At 47.3% G+C, this 15,072-nt stretch overlaps 2 protein-coding genes across 3 annotated transcripts; both read left to right on the plus strand.

The window, feature by feature from the left end:
• The first annotated feature begins 4,111 nt into the window (after window positions 1–4,111).
• LOC112884587 (protein phosphatase 2C 53-like) lies at window positions 4,112–7,563 on the plus strand. 2 transcript variants are annotated; one of them, XM_025950014.1, is made up of 4 exons: window positions 4,112–5,129; window positions 5,257–5,583; window positions 5,704–5,835; window positions 6,810–7,087. In XM_025950014.1, the coding sequence occupies exons 1-4, from the start codon at window positions 4,569–4,571 to the stop codon at window positions 6,822–6,824; spliced, it is 1,035 nt and encodes a 344-aa protein (XP_025805799.1). In that variant the 5' UTR covers window positions 4,112–4,568; the 3' UTR covers window positions 6,825–7,087. The 2 variants fall into 2 exon arrangements, with proteins under 2 accessions (XP_025805799.1, XP_025805797.1); XM_025950012.1 differs by having other exon boundaries at window positions 4,129–5,129; window positions 5,704–5,809; window positions 6,810–7,563.
• Window positions 7,564–8,835: 1,272 nt separating this feature from the next.
• LOC112884586 (eukaryotic translation initiation factor 5B-like) lies at window positions 8,836–15,009 on the plus strand. The gene is made up of 11 exons (XM_025950011.1): window positions 8,836–11,524; window positions 11,623–11,730; window positions 11,823–11,923; window positions 12,027–12,117; window positions 12,245–12,355; window positions 12,440–12,505; window positions 13,140–13,199; window positions 13,266–13,823; window positions 14,232–14,351; window positions 14,440–14,559; window positions 14,657–15,009. Exons 1-11 carry the CDS (start codon window positions 9,038–9,040, stop codon window positions 14,720–14,722), a joined length of 3,888 nt encoding a protein of 1,295 aa, XP_025805796.1. The 5' UTR covers window positions 8,836–9,037; the 3' UTR covers window positions 14,723–15,009.
• Window positions 15,010–15,072: the final 63 nt, after the last annotated feature.

A 15,072-nucleotide genomic window follows, 5' to 3' on the forward strand; every position in this document is an offset into this window, starting at 1 on the left:
CAGAAAAAAAAAAAAGAAAAGAAGGAGAGGAAGCGGCGAAGCCCTGTTCACATGTCGGTTTGGAGGTATATTCTCGTTCTAGTCGTATAATTACTTAAAAATAACTATAATCTAGGAAATATTTCCTAGGGTAGTTATATTTTGAATAGTTTTTAGTATTTTCAATAGTTTTTAGGATATTTCTTAGGAAAATTATATTTTGAATAGCTTTTAGTATTTATAATAGTTTTTAGAAATATTTCTTAGGGTATTTATATTTTGAATAGATTTTAGTATTTTGAATAGTTTTAGAACTATTTCTTAGGGTAGTTATATTTGAATAGTTTTTAGTATTTTAATAGTTTTAGAAATATTTCTTAGGGTAGTTATATTTTGAATAGTTTTTAGTATTTTCAATAGTTTTTAGAAATATTTCTTAGGGTAGTTATATTTTGAATAGATTTTAGTATTTTGAATAGTTTTTAGAACTATTTCTTAAGGTAGTTATATTTTGAATAGTTTTAGTATTTTCAATTATTTTTAGGAATATTTCTTAGGGTAGTTATATTTCGAATAGTTTTTAGTATTTTCAATAGTTTTTAGAAATATTCTTAGGGTAGTTATATTTTAAATAGTTTTTAGAAATATTTCTTAGAGTAGTTATATTTTTCATGCAGATATGGCGCAGACACCGGAGCTCCTTGACGCGAACACCGACGAACGGCACAGGTCGTACCTGACAGCGTTGGAGGGGCAGTAGCTTCACGAGTTGCGCACTCGTGTAGCAAAGGAGTTGTTGCACCTGGACGACCGCTGGCTTGACAGGTTACGTGGGGCCGGTTTACTACCACTCGCACGTATGCTTCAGGCAGGCGACGGCCACGACGGTGGCGTCAAGAAGCGGATGCAGCTGGACCGCTCTCTACTTGCGGCGTTGGCGGACAGGTGACGTCCGGAGACGCACACGTTCCACTTGCCGTGCGGGGAGATGGCCCCCACGTTGCAGGACGTGTCATACCTGTTCGGGCTTCCCATTGCGGGTGAAGCTGTTGGCCCGGTTGTCGTACCACCTACCTGGAGGGCGGAGCTTCAGGAGCGGTTTGCTCCAGTGAACCCGCCACATTTTTTGGACGTACCTGACGCGTCCGGCCCGTCCAAGGCTTGGGTAATACAATATAGGGTACGTACAATTATTTTTAATTAATTTAATTGAATCATATGTGACTACCTCTAAGCATTGAACAAATATATTTCAAGCTCAGGATCTCCACCCTCTGGCTGGGCAGTACGAGGTGTCGCGCTGCTTGGAGGCATATCTGTTGTGGTTGTTCGGCTGGGCTCTTTTCTGCAACTCTAGCGGCAACTATGTGGATAAGGTTCTCATCCAGTATGCGCGCGCGATTGCGGATGCGGAGCCGGACCAAGTACCTGGGTGAAGCTGGGGATCGGCAGTGCTTGCTGCCACGTACCGAGACCTTTGCCAGGACTGTTTCAAGACGGAGAGGACCGCTGTCATCACAGGCTATCCACTTCTGCTGCAGCTATGGTCGTACGAGCGATTCGCCATAGCACGACCCCTAATCAGCGAGGAGCCTTATCCGCCCGAGATGTATGGGCTGTGGCACGAGGATAGCCCCACGATAGGTTCGCTTTGGACCGATCGACTGGTAAGCTCTTTAATTTACTGTTGTACATTTCTGTATATGCAAAGTACCGACGCAGTTGTGTAATTTTGCAGATGAGCTGGGCACATCGGCAGGTCCGAAAAGCATACCCGCAGTTCGTGTCTGAATTTGATCGGATGCGGCCACAGGATGTCATCTGGACCCCGTACACCGCTGCGGCTGTCCAGACACGTGCGCCGCACGGGTTGTCCTCCCTCTGCACGCGTGACGAGGCGTACTGGCTCACAAAGGCAAACCTAGTGTTCGATATTGTCGTGGAGCCGTACTGCGTCGAGCGAGTGATGAGGCAGTTCGAGCGACGATAGCACTTACCTCTCCTACCCCGAGCGTTCCAGGCCGTGCCGCGCAGCGTACACGAGTAAGTTTGTGATAACTCGTTTTCTATTAATTATATAACCGTTATCATAAAATAATATTGTCTTCCAAATATTTGCAACAGATATTCGCGCAGGGGATATCATGCCAACGAAGTCAACTGGGTTGTCAAGCTGCAGGAGTATGTAGGAGGGTGGCTAGACGCACCTGACGATGTGTGGGACGACCCGCAACCACACACAGAGGCATCTTACGGCGCATATCTCCGCTGGTACCTCACTCGCACGCGTTCGTACGTCACTCTTTCACGTATTGATGACACGGAGCATCAGCACCTGCCGACCATCTCGGACACATATCCCTTTGTACCGTGATCAGGCGCAGCGTGGCGCGGTACGTCTTTCACAACTTCAATTATTAAATATTTTTTTAAAAAATTGATAACAATATTACTCTACTTCCCATTACTCATGCAGATCGATCTGATCAACTGCGCGGAGGTCGAAGCTGCATCTCAGATCACGTTGTTTGAACGTGGAGTGCGTGTACCGGACACACAGTACAAAGAAAGCTTTCGTCGGATTCATGACAACTTGACGCGAGCGTTACGTGCACTGACGTGTTGCAGCAGAGACGACATGGGGTCTCCAGTTCATCTCATGCGTCCGCCCACGGGTACACAGCTAGCCCGTCGATCTCTGCAGCACCGCACGCAGCGTCCAGCGGTACTGCCGGGCCTGACATCATTGGTCCCTCCCAGATGTATGACGCTCCAGCTCCACGGTCCCAGGATGACTCATTCACGCCGGCGCCTCCACCGCCTCATCCTCACCGTGCTCCAGATGCACTCACGTACTCGGAGGGGCACATGCGCCGACGGCCTAGGACTTGGGGGGGAGGACTAAGAGAGCGCGAGGACCGAAATAGGCGGAGTAGATACTCCTGATTCGGTGGACTTTATATATTTAAACTATTTTTTGTATGATACTATTTTATTTTTAATGGGTTGATGTATCGTACTATCCTAATATTTGGATTCTACGTTGCAAAACGTTATCGTTTAACCATCTTCATACGAGTTTTAAATACAGTAGTCTTCTTCATAAAGTTGAATTAAAATTTTATATGTATACAAAAGAGTATGTCGAATAAATCTTATATTTGAAAAAAGTATGAATTTTAAATAGTTTGTAAAATATAAATTCGAACAAAAAATAAGAAAGTAGGCATACCCCGCTCGTCGGGTGGGCGGGATGCCTTAGGGGCCTCTTCACGAATAAGAAAAGTTTCTTATTAGCGAAAAGGCCCTCGGGAGGGGCCTGGGAAAAATTTTGGGACCTCCCGCCCGTTGGGTGGGCAGGAGGTCTCCGGCCCCACGCTTCCCGTCTGTTGATCGGGCGAGAGACACCTATTTTTTAAAACTATCCAAAACGGCTTCCCTTTACGAATTTAATTTTTTAACTTTTTTTTAAAAAACTCGAGGGAATGGAACCGAATTTTCCTATCCGTGGCGGTTTTTGGGCGGCGATCGCCGTCCGTCCGTCCGTCGAGGGGCACGGAACATGTGACGGAGACACGACGGGAGGGCCATGATGAAGAGCGAGGGAACCTGTTCACCTTGGGTTGGGTCGAGAACTTGAGATGCATCAATGATTGGCAATTCCAACTCCAGAAAGAAAAAAAAATTCAGAGATTGGGAATTCCAAATCCCGAAACGTGAAAGTCCCCTCGAAGAACAAGCCATGCGTAGTCCAAGTGCGCAAAATTGGAATGGTCAACGCATTGAAACTACTGACGGTAGAAAGTGCTTGTGCGAATCTGGCAGCCATCATCCCAGGTGGAGCAGTCAGGGTGGGGCGTGACTGACCACCGGACCGGGCGGCAGCCGAGCCACGTCGTGCTGTCCACGGGCTCTCCCCTATCATTGGGCCATCGATCGCGCCCACGGGGGGGCCCAGATGCCGGCTCAACGGCCCAGACGTCACCACGTGATGACATCTATCAACAGCCGCCACAGCAACCAACCTTTTCGCCTCCCCCATTCCTCTGCTTTCTTCTTTTCTTTTCCCGCAGGCCACAGCAAGCACAGCTCCCCACGCGCCCGGAATCCCCCCGTCTCCGCCGCTGCCAGGTGGGCCCTCGCCGTGCCGTCCCCGCACCCCAACCGGCCAACCCGATCCCCAAACAGATGGACACCTGTGATGTGAGCTTGCTTGCTGCCGCGCCGCGCCATTCCTCCCCCCTTCTCCCTCCACCTCTCCTCTCCCCGTGCGCGCGGGCGGGCTTCACACCACTTGAGCTCACTCGCGCCGGCAGCCGGCAGGCTTGCTCAAGATCCAGCAGCCCCTGCCCGCCTGCCGGCCTGCTGCCCCCAGGGCCAGGGCACCGCCCGTGACCCGCGATCTTGCCTCACCTACTCCTGGATTCGATCCCATCCGGCCCCGTCCCTCTCCCCTCCCTTTCCAGATCTCACCCCCGACCCATGACCACTAGGGCCCGACGCCCACGCGAGGGGAGCACCACCACCACCACCTCCGCTGCCGCCTATGGCCCCGCCTCGCTGCGCTGAACGGCTTGCCCCGCGCGCCCATGGAGGACCTGGCCGCCGTTAGCTCCGCCGCCGCGGGGCTCACGCTCTTCGCCGCCGTCGCCGACATCATGGAGGAGGCCGCAGCTTCCGCCGCCGCGTTCGGGATCGGCGCCGCGCTGCCGCCGCCGCCGCCCCCGGTGCAAGCGGACCGCGGGGGCGACGACGCCTCCGCCTGCGGGAGCCCGTGCTCCGTCACCAGCGACTGCAGCAGCGTCGCCACCGCCGACTTCGAGGGCTTCGCCGAGGTCGGCTCCGCGCTCGTCCTCGACGACCTCGTCGCCGCCGCAGCCGCCGCCGTGCCGGAGGCCGCCTCCGGCCCCAGGATCGCGGGGGCTGGCGCCAGGAGCGTCTTCGCGGTTGACTACGTGCCGCGCTGGGGGCTCGAGTCCCTATGCGGTCGCCGCCCCGAGATGGAGGACGCCGCCGTCGTGCGGCCGCGATTCTTCGACGTGCCGCTCTGGATGGTCGCGGGCGACGCGCCGGTGGACGGCCTCGACCGAGCATCCTTCCGCCTTCCCGCGCATTTCTTCGGCGTCTACGACGGCCACGGTGGCGTCCAGGTAATTGTGAATTTGTGATGCCTCGTTTCGTGTCTAACTCTCAACGCAACAAACGAATTCAGCATCACCCAAACGCGTGCCACCCGATTCCAACTCCCTGTGTCTTCTCTTTGCTGCCCCATCGCAGGTTGCCAATTACTGCCGAGAGAGAATCCACTCCGTACTGATAGAGGAGCTCAGTAAGGCAGAGGAATCAGTGTCTGGCGCTGACTTAAGTGGCCTGGAGTCTAAGAAGCAGTGGGAGAAGGCCTTTGTGGACTGTTTCAATCGGGTTGATGCAGAGGTGGGAGGAAATGCGGCAACCGCCCCCAAGCCTGTGGCTCCAGACACCGTGGGGTCAACAGCAGTGGTCGCAGTCGTCTGCTCATCACACATAATTGTTGCGAATTGCGGCGACTCACGAGCAGTGCTCTGCCGGGGCAAGCAGCCCTTGGCGCTGTCGGTGGACCATAAAGTAAACCATCAGCTCTTGCTGGGTCAACTGTTGTACTTGATTCCCCAAATTAGATATATATAGCATTCTGAGTTACTGATTTAGTTGATTGCAATTGCTAATCTACCGTTCTTGTTTCAGCCAAATAGGGAAGATGAGTATGCGAGGATTGAGGCGCAGGGTGGCAAGGTCATCCAGTGGAATGGCTATCGGGTTCTCGGTGTTCTCGCCATGTCCCGATCAATTGGTACATATCCCTACCCTCTTGACGTTGTGAGTGCAACCTTGGTTTACGATGCAATAAACATCCCTGCATTTCTTCAGCTTATGAAAAAACTCCGAACTACTTTATCTATTGTTTACTAATAAGGGTACAAAATGTAGCTATCACCACTTGGAAATATGTTGACTGATCTGTTCCTCCCTGGACAAATTAATGGCGACTTGGTTTGTTGTAATTTTGTTTCAGGGATATATGCTTTCATTTTGCTAGAGTTAAAAGTTTACTTGTCCGTTATGCAAGCCTAGTAAGTTCTAACATGATTGTGCCACCAGATGAAATGGTACATATGTCTGCTCTACTGGATAACAAACAGTTGTGTGGTTTGTATTGTTTGAGTATGAAGCGCAGACTGTAAAAACTCTGTGTGCATATATGGTTACTCTGGAACAACTGCAGTGCTTCCAGGCTTGTACTCCCTCAGTCCCAAATTATTAGTCATTTTAGCTTTTCTAAGTACATAATTTTTGCTATGCATCTAGTTATACGTTATGTCTAGGTGCAGAGCAAAACCTATGAATGTAGAAAAGCCAAAACGACTAATAATTTGGGAAGGAGGGAGTATGAGTTATGTGTTTCACATCTGTTGAGCTTTCAGCATTTTCTTTTATCCATGGGAGTGCACAAATTCAGTCAACCTTATTCATTACTTGGACCTAGGACAAATTGGCCTTATGTTCTAGTCATTGACTTCTTACAGTCACAGGAGAGGGTCAGGCCCAATGTTTGTTTTATTTTTAGAGCCTCATTTTGTGCCTTTGTTTCAGTGTTCCACTCTACCTCTCTTAAACTTGACCACAACCAGACAGATATGTTTATGAAAAAATGGTCATCAACCATTCTGCTATTTCGACTGTTTATTGCCCTCAACACCAGATAGACAAATGAAACTGGTGCTGGTACATTATTATGTATCGTTGATTGATTCCTAAAACACAGGAATGATGTATTGTTGGTCTATTTGCAGGGGACCGGTACCTGAAGCCATATATAATCCCAGTCCCTGAGGTCACAATTGTTGCCCGTGCAAAAGATGATGAGTGCCTTATTCTTGCGAGTGATGGCCTCTGGGATGTAATGTCGAATGAAGAGATATGCGATGCTGCTCGCAAACGGATACTGCTATGGCACAAGAAGAATGCGGAGGCGTCATCATCGGCCCAGATAAGCGGTGATTCTCCGGATCAAGCAGCTCAAGCAGCTGCCGAATACTTGTCGAAGCTGGCTCTCCAGAAGGGGAGCAAGGACAACATAACCGTCGTTGTAGTTGACCTCAAGTCACATAGGAAGTTCAAGAGCAAAACATAACCATGGATTCAGGAAGACATGGACAATAACAATACTAGTTACTAGGACGCTAGAAATGTGGGGAAAAAAGACCCTGTTTAGTATGCTGCACATGTAAATCGGTTAGCCCAGCACTCGTCTTTTTCAGGTTTTCCACAACCATATAGGCTGCCACGTTCGTTCAGGGTACAGATTACTACACAAGTCTAATCTGGTTGGGGATTTGGTTGACCAGATAAGGTGATTGATCCTATAGGGTCCAAATTTGAAACATGACATACGTATGTAGAGGTAGGTATTACAGATTGGGTCTGGAGCCATTGTTTTTGCTGACAGGTAAAAAGTACAATAGAAATTGCTAGCACTAAACTACCTAATAGGACACTGTACTTGTGCTTTGGTATCTAGTAGCAGATCAGCAAGTGCAAGAGTACTATACTGTGCCTCCGTGGTAGTTCCTGCAGCAACTGTGATGTGTCTACATGTATACGACGTCGTTTGCCAATGTCTCTATGCTTGGCTCCCGAGGTTATTAAGTCGGTTCTCAGCAGAGTTGTTTTGCTGATGAGGATGCCGTCCCATTCTGTCATGCTAATTAGTGAAGTTGACAGTCGCAGTTTGAAGTGAATGTACCAATTAAGGAAACATTGTGCTCGTGGCATGCTATCTCCAATTTGGGTTGGGAAAAGTTTCCTGAGGAGGAATGTGAAACAGCAACAGGGCCCCGCTTGGAAACAGCAGCAGCGTTTATTTGGCATAGCCAGACACAGGTCCCAGCTTCCAAGTTCCAACCATGGAGAGCACGAGGAACTGAACAAAGAAAGACACTGGTTGCGATTATGGTTGGACAGAGTCTTTCATCTAGAGAAGCCGGTTCATTTACTCGAGTAGCTTCTCTAAAAGCTACTCCCTCTATTCTAAATTATATTTTTATTGTATTTTTGTTTTCTCCGGAGTCAAACTAAACAAATTTTAATCAAATCTAGAGAAAAACGTAATCACATCTAACATACCAAATAAAATGCACTATAATACATATTCCATCATGGATTCAATAATACTAATTTGATATTGCCGGTGTTGATGTTTTCTTCTATAAGCATGATCAAAGTTAGCGAAGTTTAATTTAGAACAATATCAGAGTGAAGTGTAATTTAATTTTGACAGAAGGAAGTAGCAAAGTTAAAAATAAGCTAGTATCTTGGTTCAACTTAAGATTTTGAAAAATGGAGGCTTACCCCCCATTTTTTTTATAAGCTACAAATATCCCCCCAAATCGCGACAAAAACCAAGCCTTACGAGGTAAGCACTTCAACGCACACAGGTGAAATCTTGAGTCCTTGGAATCATTGTCGGGCAGCCCAACACATAACCAAGCAACTGATGACATGGATATGATGGGGTTTTCGCCCATCCAACTAAGACTCGCATATTTTATTTTTAAATGCAGACAAGGAGGACTATAAAAAACAAACAAACTGACACCTGAACATAGCTCAGTACCTTCTCCCCCTTTCTTCAAAATACACGAGCCCACAAGATAGCATCGCGTGGAGAAAAACTCGGCATATTGCTTTTCTTTTTAGGAAAAATGCTCACGGAGAGAAGACGGTATTATGCAGGGGAGCAAAAGGCTAACAGAACAAAATACTAAAATTGATAAGTAATAACCAGTACACGGCTCAAACCCTTTCACGCTGTTTTTCCTTTCTTTTTTGGCAACGCAAAACCAAATCGATCCATCTCCATTCTCAATCCCCCACCCAATTCCAGCTCGCATCGCCCACGCAAGTAGGGTTTTCCTTTCCTCCCCCCTTCCACCTCCCCTCCGTCGAGTCGATCTCCGTCCGTCCGTCCGCCGCATTCTCTCCCGCCCCCTCGCCGCCCGCCAACCCAAACCCTAGTCCCATGGGGCGCAAGAAGAACGTCGCCATCGACGACGACGAGTACTCCTTCCCGCAGGACGACGCCGGCGCCGACCCCGCGCCGCCGCCGCCCGCCGCGGAGAAGGAGAAGCCCAAGAAGGGCGGCAAGAAGGTCAAGAAGGGGGGCAAGGCCGCCGCGCCCGACGACGACGACGACTACGAGCCCCCTCCGCCCCCGCCCGCCGCGGACGAGGAGGATGACGACGAGCCCGTCAACCTCGTCTTCACCGGCAAGAAGAAGAAGAAGAAGGGCGCCGCCGCCCCCGCCGCCTCCTTCAGCGCCTTCAACGCGCTCGAGGACCAGGACGAGGAGGAAGCCGCCGCGGCCGAGCCGGAGGCCACCGTCGATGCCGACGCCGACGCCGACGCCGACGATGACGACCTCGATTTCGACTTCAGCAAAGCCAAGAAGAAGAAAAAGAAAAAGGACAAGGTAGCTCGCTCTGCGCTCGCTAAAGACGAGGACGACGAGCCTGCTCCGCCGGCTCCATCCATGGCTGACGAGGAAGATGAGGATCCCTCGGTCGCTGCCGCAGCAGCTGCAAAGAAGCCACAGAAGAAGAAGAAAAAGAAGGGTACGTTTGCCACGGACGATGAGGATATCGTTAAGATCCTGGCTGAGATGGAGGATCATCCTCAGCCTGCGGATGAGCCTGAGCCGGAGGAGGTGAAAGCTCAGGGTTCTGTGCCCGCCCCTGACGCAGATGATGCCGCCGGAAAGAAATCAAAGAAGAAGAAAAAGAAGGGAGGATTTATGATGGATGGTGAGGATGCAGACCAGATCCTCGCGCAGACGGAGGACCACCCGCCTCCTGTCGAAGAGCCTCAGCCCAATGACATGAAGGACGAGGCCCCTATTGCTGCCCCTGCCCCTGCCCCTGCCCCTGTGGATGATGCTGAAGGGAAGAAATCAAAGAAGAAAAAGAAGAAGAGCGGAAGGACAGCACAGGAAGAAGACGAGTTGGACAAGCTTCTTGCCGAGCTTGACGGCCCTCCTGCGGAGAAGGAGGACAAGCCAGTGCAGGCACCCCAATCCGCCTCAGTGGCCAAGGAGGACGTGGGAGCTGCAGAGGATGGTAATGTGGATGACAAGACTGGGGAAGGAGGAGAGGTGGAATCTGCTGCTGCCAAGAAGAAGAAGAAGAAGAAGGAGAAGGAGAAGGAGAAAAAGGCGGCAGCAAAGGGAGCGGAGGCTAAGAAAGAAGAGGAGAAGGAGCAAGAAGTGCCTAAAGGGAAGGTTGACATGAAGAAGCTCCCTAAACATGTTCGGGAGATGCAGGAGGCCCTCGCCAGGAGGAAGGAAGCTGAGGAGAGACAGAAGAGAGAGGAGGAAGAGCGACTGAGGAAGGAGGAGGAAGAGCGGCTGCGGCGCGAGGAGGAGGAGAGGAAAGCAGAGGAAGCAAAGAGGAGGAAGAAGGAGAAGGAAAAGGAGAAGTTGCTCAAGAAGAAGCAGGAGGGTAAGCTCTTGACTGGCAAGCAAAAGGAGGAAGCAAAGAGGTTGGAAGCCATGAGGAGACAGTTCCTTGAGCAGAGTGAACTCCAAAAGGCTGAGGGCACTGCGCCTGAGACGAAGAAGAGGCCAATATATGATTCTAAGAAAAAGAAAGCTCAACCAAAGACCACAGAGACTGCAAAGGTTGTTGAAGAACAACAGGAAGAGGTTAATGAAGCTATCAATGATGAAGAAGAATATGTGCTCGTGGATCAGGAATCTCAATCTCAGGTAGAGGAGTCCGAGGAGAAAACCGAACCTGATCAGGAGGCTGAAGAGCCAAAACCAGAAGAGGAAGAAGAGGAAGATGAGGATGAGTGGGATGCAAAGAGCTGGGATGATATTGATGTGAACTTGCCTAAGACAAGTGCTTTTGATGAGGAAGAGGCGAAGCCTGTTGTCAAGAAGTCCGAGCCTGTTCAGAAGCAGGAAAATTCTAAAGCACAGCCTGCAATAACTTCTGTCAAAAAGGTTGTCCCTCCTGTTGCAAACTCTAAAAAGAGTGAAACTGATGATGGGGGTGCCAGTAATGGAAATTTAAAGCGGAACAAAAAGAAAGGACCTGTCAAAGAGGATAGCTCTAAGAATGGTAGTGACCTCAGATCACCAATTTGCTGCATCCTTGGTCATGTTGATACTGGTAAGACAAAGCTTCTAGATTGTATTAGACGCACCAATGTGCAAGAAGGCGAAGCTGGGGGTATTACCCAACAGATCGGGGCGACATACTTCCCTACTGAAAACATTAGAGAGAGGACCAGGGAGTTGAAAGCTGATGCTACACTTAAGGTTCCAGGCCTGCTTGTTATTGATACCCCTGGGCATGAGTCCTTTAGTAATCTGCGTTCTAGAGGTTCAAGTTTGTGTGATATTGCCATTTTGGTCGTTGACATCATGCATGGGCTTGAACCTCAGACAATTGAATCCCTGAATCTTTTGAAGAGTCGAGATGCAGTGTTTATTGTTGCTTTGAATAAGGTATATGTTCTGGAGGAGTTCTGTACATCAACTTTTGACTTCCTTAAGGTTCTCTTAATAATTCATTACTTGAATTTGTTTATTTTCATTCTATAAAGGTTGATCGTCTTTATGGTTGGAAGAAATGTACAAATGCTCCTATTGTGAAGGCTTTAAAGCAACAGAATGAAGATGTTAAGAGGGAGTTCAATATGAGAGTTACAGATGTGAGTGAGCACACATTCTTGTTTCCTTTTTTTTAGAAGAAAAACTATTATGCATGGCCATGATTAAAACATGTGGCTACGTTGCCCACCAGATTGTGACACAATTCAAGATGCAAGGAGTGAATACTGCTTTGTACTACAAGAACAAGGAGATGGAAGATACCTTTAACATAGTGCCTACAAGTGCTGTAAGGTTTGATCATTAACTTGCTGCTTCATTCATTTTAAGATTTGTTACAGCAGCTATCATATCGTTGGCATCTTTAGCTTAACATGTTACGCACTGATCTTATTAGTGGTGAAGGCATTCCTGATTTGCTCCTTCTGTTGGTTCAATGGGCACAAAAGACGATGGAAGAAAAGCTTACTTTTGTTGATGAAGTCCAGGTAATGCACTTTGATCTCTGTGCCGTTACAGAAAAAATGCATTCTTATCAATGATCTAGGTAATATACTTTGATCTCTATGCTGTTACAGAAAATGCATTCTTATCAATTACCTTCTTGCGTTTCAGTGTACTGTACTGGAAGTCAAGGTCGTGGAAGGTCATGGTACTACAGTTGATGTTGTTTTGGTCAATGGTATACTGCACGAAGGAGATCAAATAGTTGTTTGTGGCATGCAGGTACAAGTCAATTTACTTTACATTTCAAGTGCTAAAATAGGAGCTGAAATTTTAAGATGCTTAATGTTCTTGTTGTGTATATAGGGACCCATTGTGACAACTGTCAGAGCTTTGTTAACACCACACCCGATGAGAGAGCTTCGAGTTAAGGTGGGTGTCTGACAATGTTGCAGCTTCGTTTATTTGGAGATTCATACCCAGCAAGATATTCTTGGATTGTTGAGGATGGATTATTCATTCACTCATGGTGAATATTATTTTATATAAGATTACTATTTCTTACACTTTGGCTGATATTGAACCCAAGGAGAAAAACTGTGGGTACAGCTAAAGCTGTGAACAGCCAGCCATCACGCAGGATAGGTTTGACGCATGGTCACTATGGCCTACTGAGATTGTCTAAGTCATCTAGTTCTAAATAAGCAAAATGGTTTGTTTAAATCAAAAGCAAAACAGTTGGTATAAATGGAGTTCCTCTACAAAGAGAACTTAATACTACCTTTTTGTGGGGTGGGGTGGGAGATCTTTCATCAGCATGAAATACCTCACTATATTAAGAATACCTACTGCTATAGTGTTTTAGTCTCGTTTCACATTGCCGTGCTTAGTGCTACCAAGAAGCATAGACTATTGCTACCTGTCATTCAATTTGTCAATCCTTTTTAGATGGGCAGGGTTTAAGCTTACGCCACTTGAATGCTATTCATTTCTTTCACTACCATAAATTTGTTTCTGGCTTAAGACTTCAAGTTGAAGTAACACACCCAAAAACTCCTATTTTCAGGGCAACTACCTACATCATAAGGAGATCAGAGCTGCACAAGGAGTTAAAATATCTGCTCAGGTGGGTACAGTTTCAATTTGGCATTTCAGAATTGTATGGCAGTGTATTAACAATTGCTTTCTTCAGGGTCTCGAACATGCAATTGCAGGGACAGCTCTTTATGTGTTAGGACCTGATGATGATCTAGACAAACTGAAGGATGCTGTTATGGAAGAGATGACACGGGTTAGGAGTCGGATTGATAAAAGTGGTGAGGGTGTCTATGTACAGGCATCTACCCTTGGGTCTTTGGAAGCTCTCACTGAGTTCTTGAAGAGCCCTGCTGTCAATATTCCCTTCTGTGATTTCAGTATAGGGCCAGTCCACAAGAAGGATGTTATGAAGGCTAGTGTTATGCTTGAGAGAAAGAAAGAATATGCAACTATCTTGGCCTTTGATGTCAAAGTGATGCCTGATGCCCGCGATCTTGCAGAAGAGACCGGTGTGAAGATCTTTGTAGCAGATATAATATACCACCTCTTTGACCAATTTACAGCGTACATTAAGAATCTCAAGGAAGAAAAGAAGAAGGAAAGCGCTGAAGAAGCTGTGTTCCCTTGTGTTCTTAAGATTATGCCAAACTGTGTCTTCAACAAGAAGGATCCAATTGTTTTGGGTGTCGATGTCCTTGAAGGAATAGCTAAGGTATTTTGGTATCAGTGGCATGTTACTCTTTACTCTTCTTTTTCCATGTTACTAAACGCAGTAGTTAGACCTAACTCGCAAGACATGAACAAATCCATTAGGTTCGCATCTAACTAGCAAGACACAGACGAATCCAATAGATTGACTTCTAAAACTATCATATAAATATTCAGAGGCTAGAATGTTTTGTTCACCGGTGTTGGGCAAAAGATCAGCCACCTAGACCTCATAAATGGAGCCGCCAAGACTGCCTAATCACTGATGAGGTGCCAGGTTCCTGTTGCCTGCCTAGAGCTTAGTGCCTGTTGAAGCTAGTTATGTTAGGGCTTTCTATACCAAGTTATGACTCCTGACCATATTTTCAGATACAAATGTTGACCTGATTTCTTGCTTTCCTTTGTCATCTAGGTGGGAACTCCTCTCTGCATACCCACTAAAGAATTTATTGATATTGGGAAGATTGCCTCAATTGAAATTAATCACAAGCAAGTTGATATGGCCACGAAAGGGCAAAAGGTGGCTATAAAGGTTTGTACAGTCATCTGCACTGCTATCCATTAAGCTTGTTATCCTGGGTTCTGTTTTTTACTATAATGTTTGCTGGGTTTGTGAACAGATTATTGCAAACAATTCTGATGAACAGCAGAGGAGTTTCGGCAGACATTTTGATATGGAAGATGAGCTTGTAAGCCGGATCTCAAGGCGATCTATTGATATTTTGAAACAAAATTACAGGGCAAGTCCAATTTTTCTCCCTTGTTTTTCATCTGTGCCGTGTATATGGCTCATCTCCCTAGTTGCTGATTTTATTTATTTTTCATTTGTTAATGCAGGAGGACCTGTCTATGGAAGACTGGAAACTTGTTGTAAAGTTGAAAACAATATTGAAGATACAATGAGCTCACAAGGGTTCCTGTTTAGTCGGCAACTGAGGCCCCAGAAGCCTGGATTGGCAACTGCGTGGAAACGAGTCTCTACTGGGGTAGTGTGAATATCTCTGCCTTAGAATTGGGAGTCGCAAGGCTGAGGGTCTGTCGTGCCAAAGACACTGGAGTTCCCCAGGGAGGGTTTCCAAATTTTGACACGGTTTGATTTTTGTGATTTGCTCGGAATGCGCCCTGTTTTACAGATACATAACATACATTCTGCAATAACATCAGATTTTGAGCTGTTCCCTTTGCGTTTTTGTTTTTCATCGCTTGAGCTGTACAAGCACCTTACCGGTGGATTACTTAATACATGACATGAA

This window comes from Panicum hallii, chromosome 3 (assembly GCF_002211085.1).
Source record: "Panicum hallii strain FIL2 chromosome 3, PHallii_v3.1, whole genome shotgun sequence".
Taxonomy (NCBI): Eukaryota; Viridiplantae; Streptophyta; class Magnoliopsida; order Poales; family Poaceae; genus Panicum; species Panicum hallii.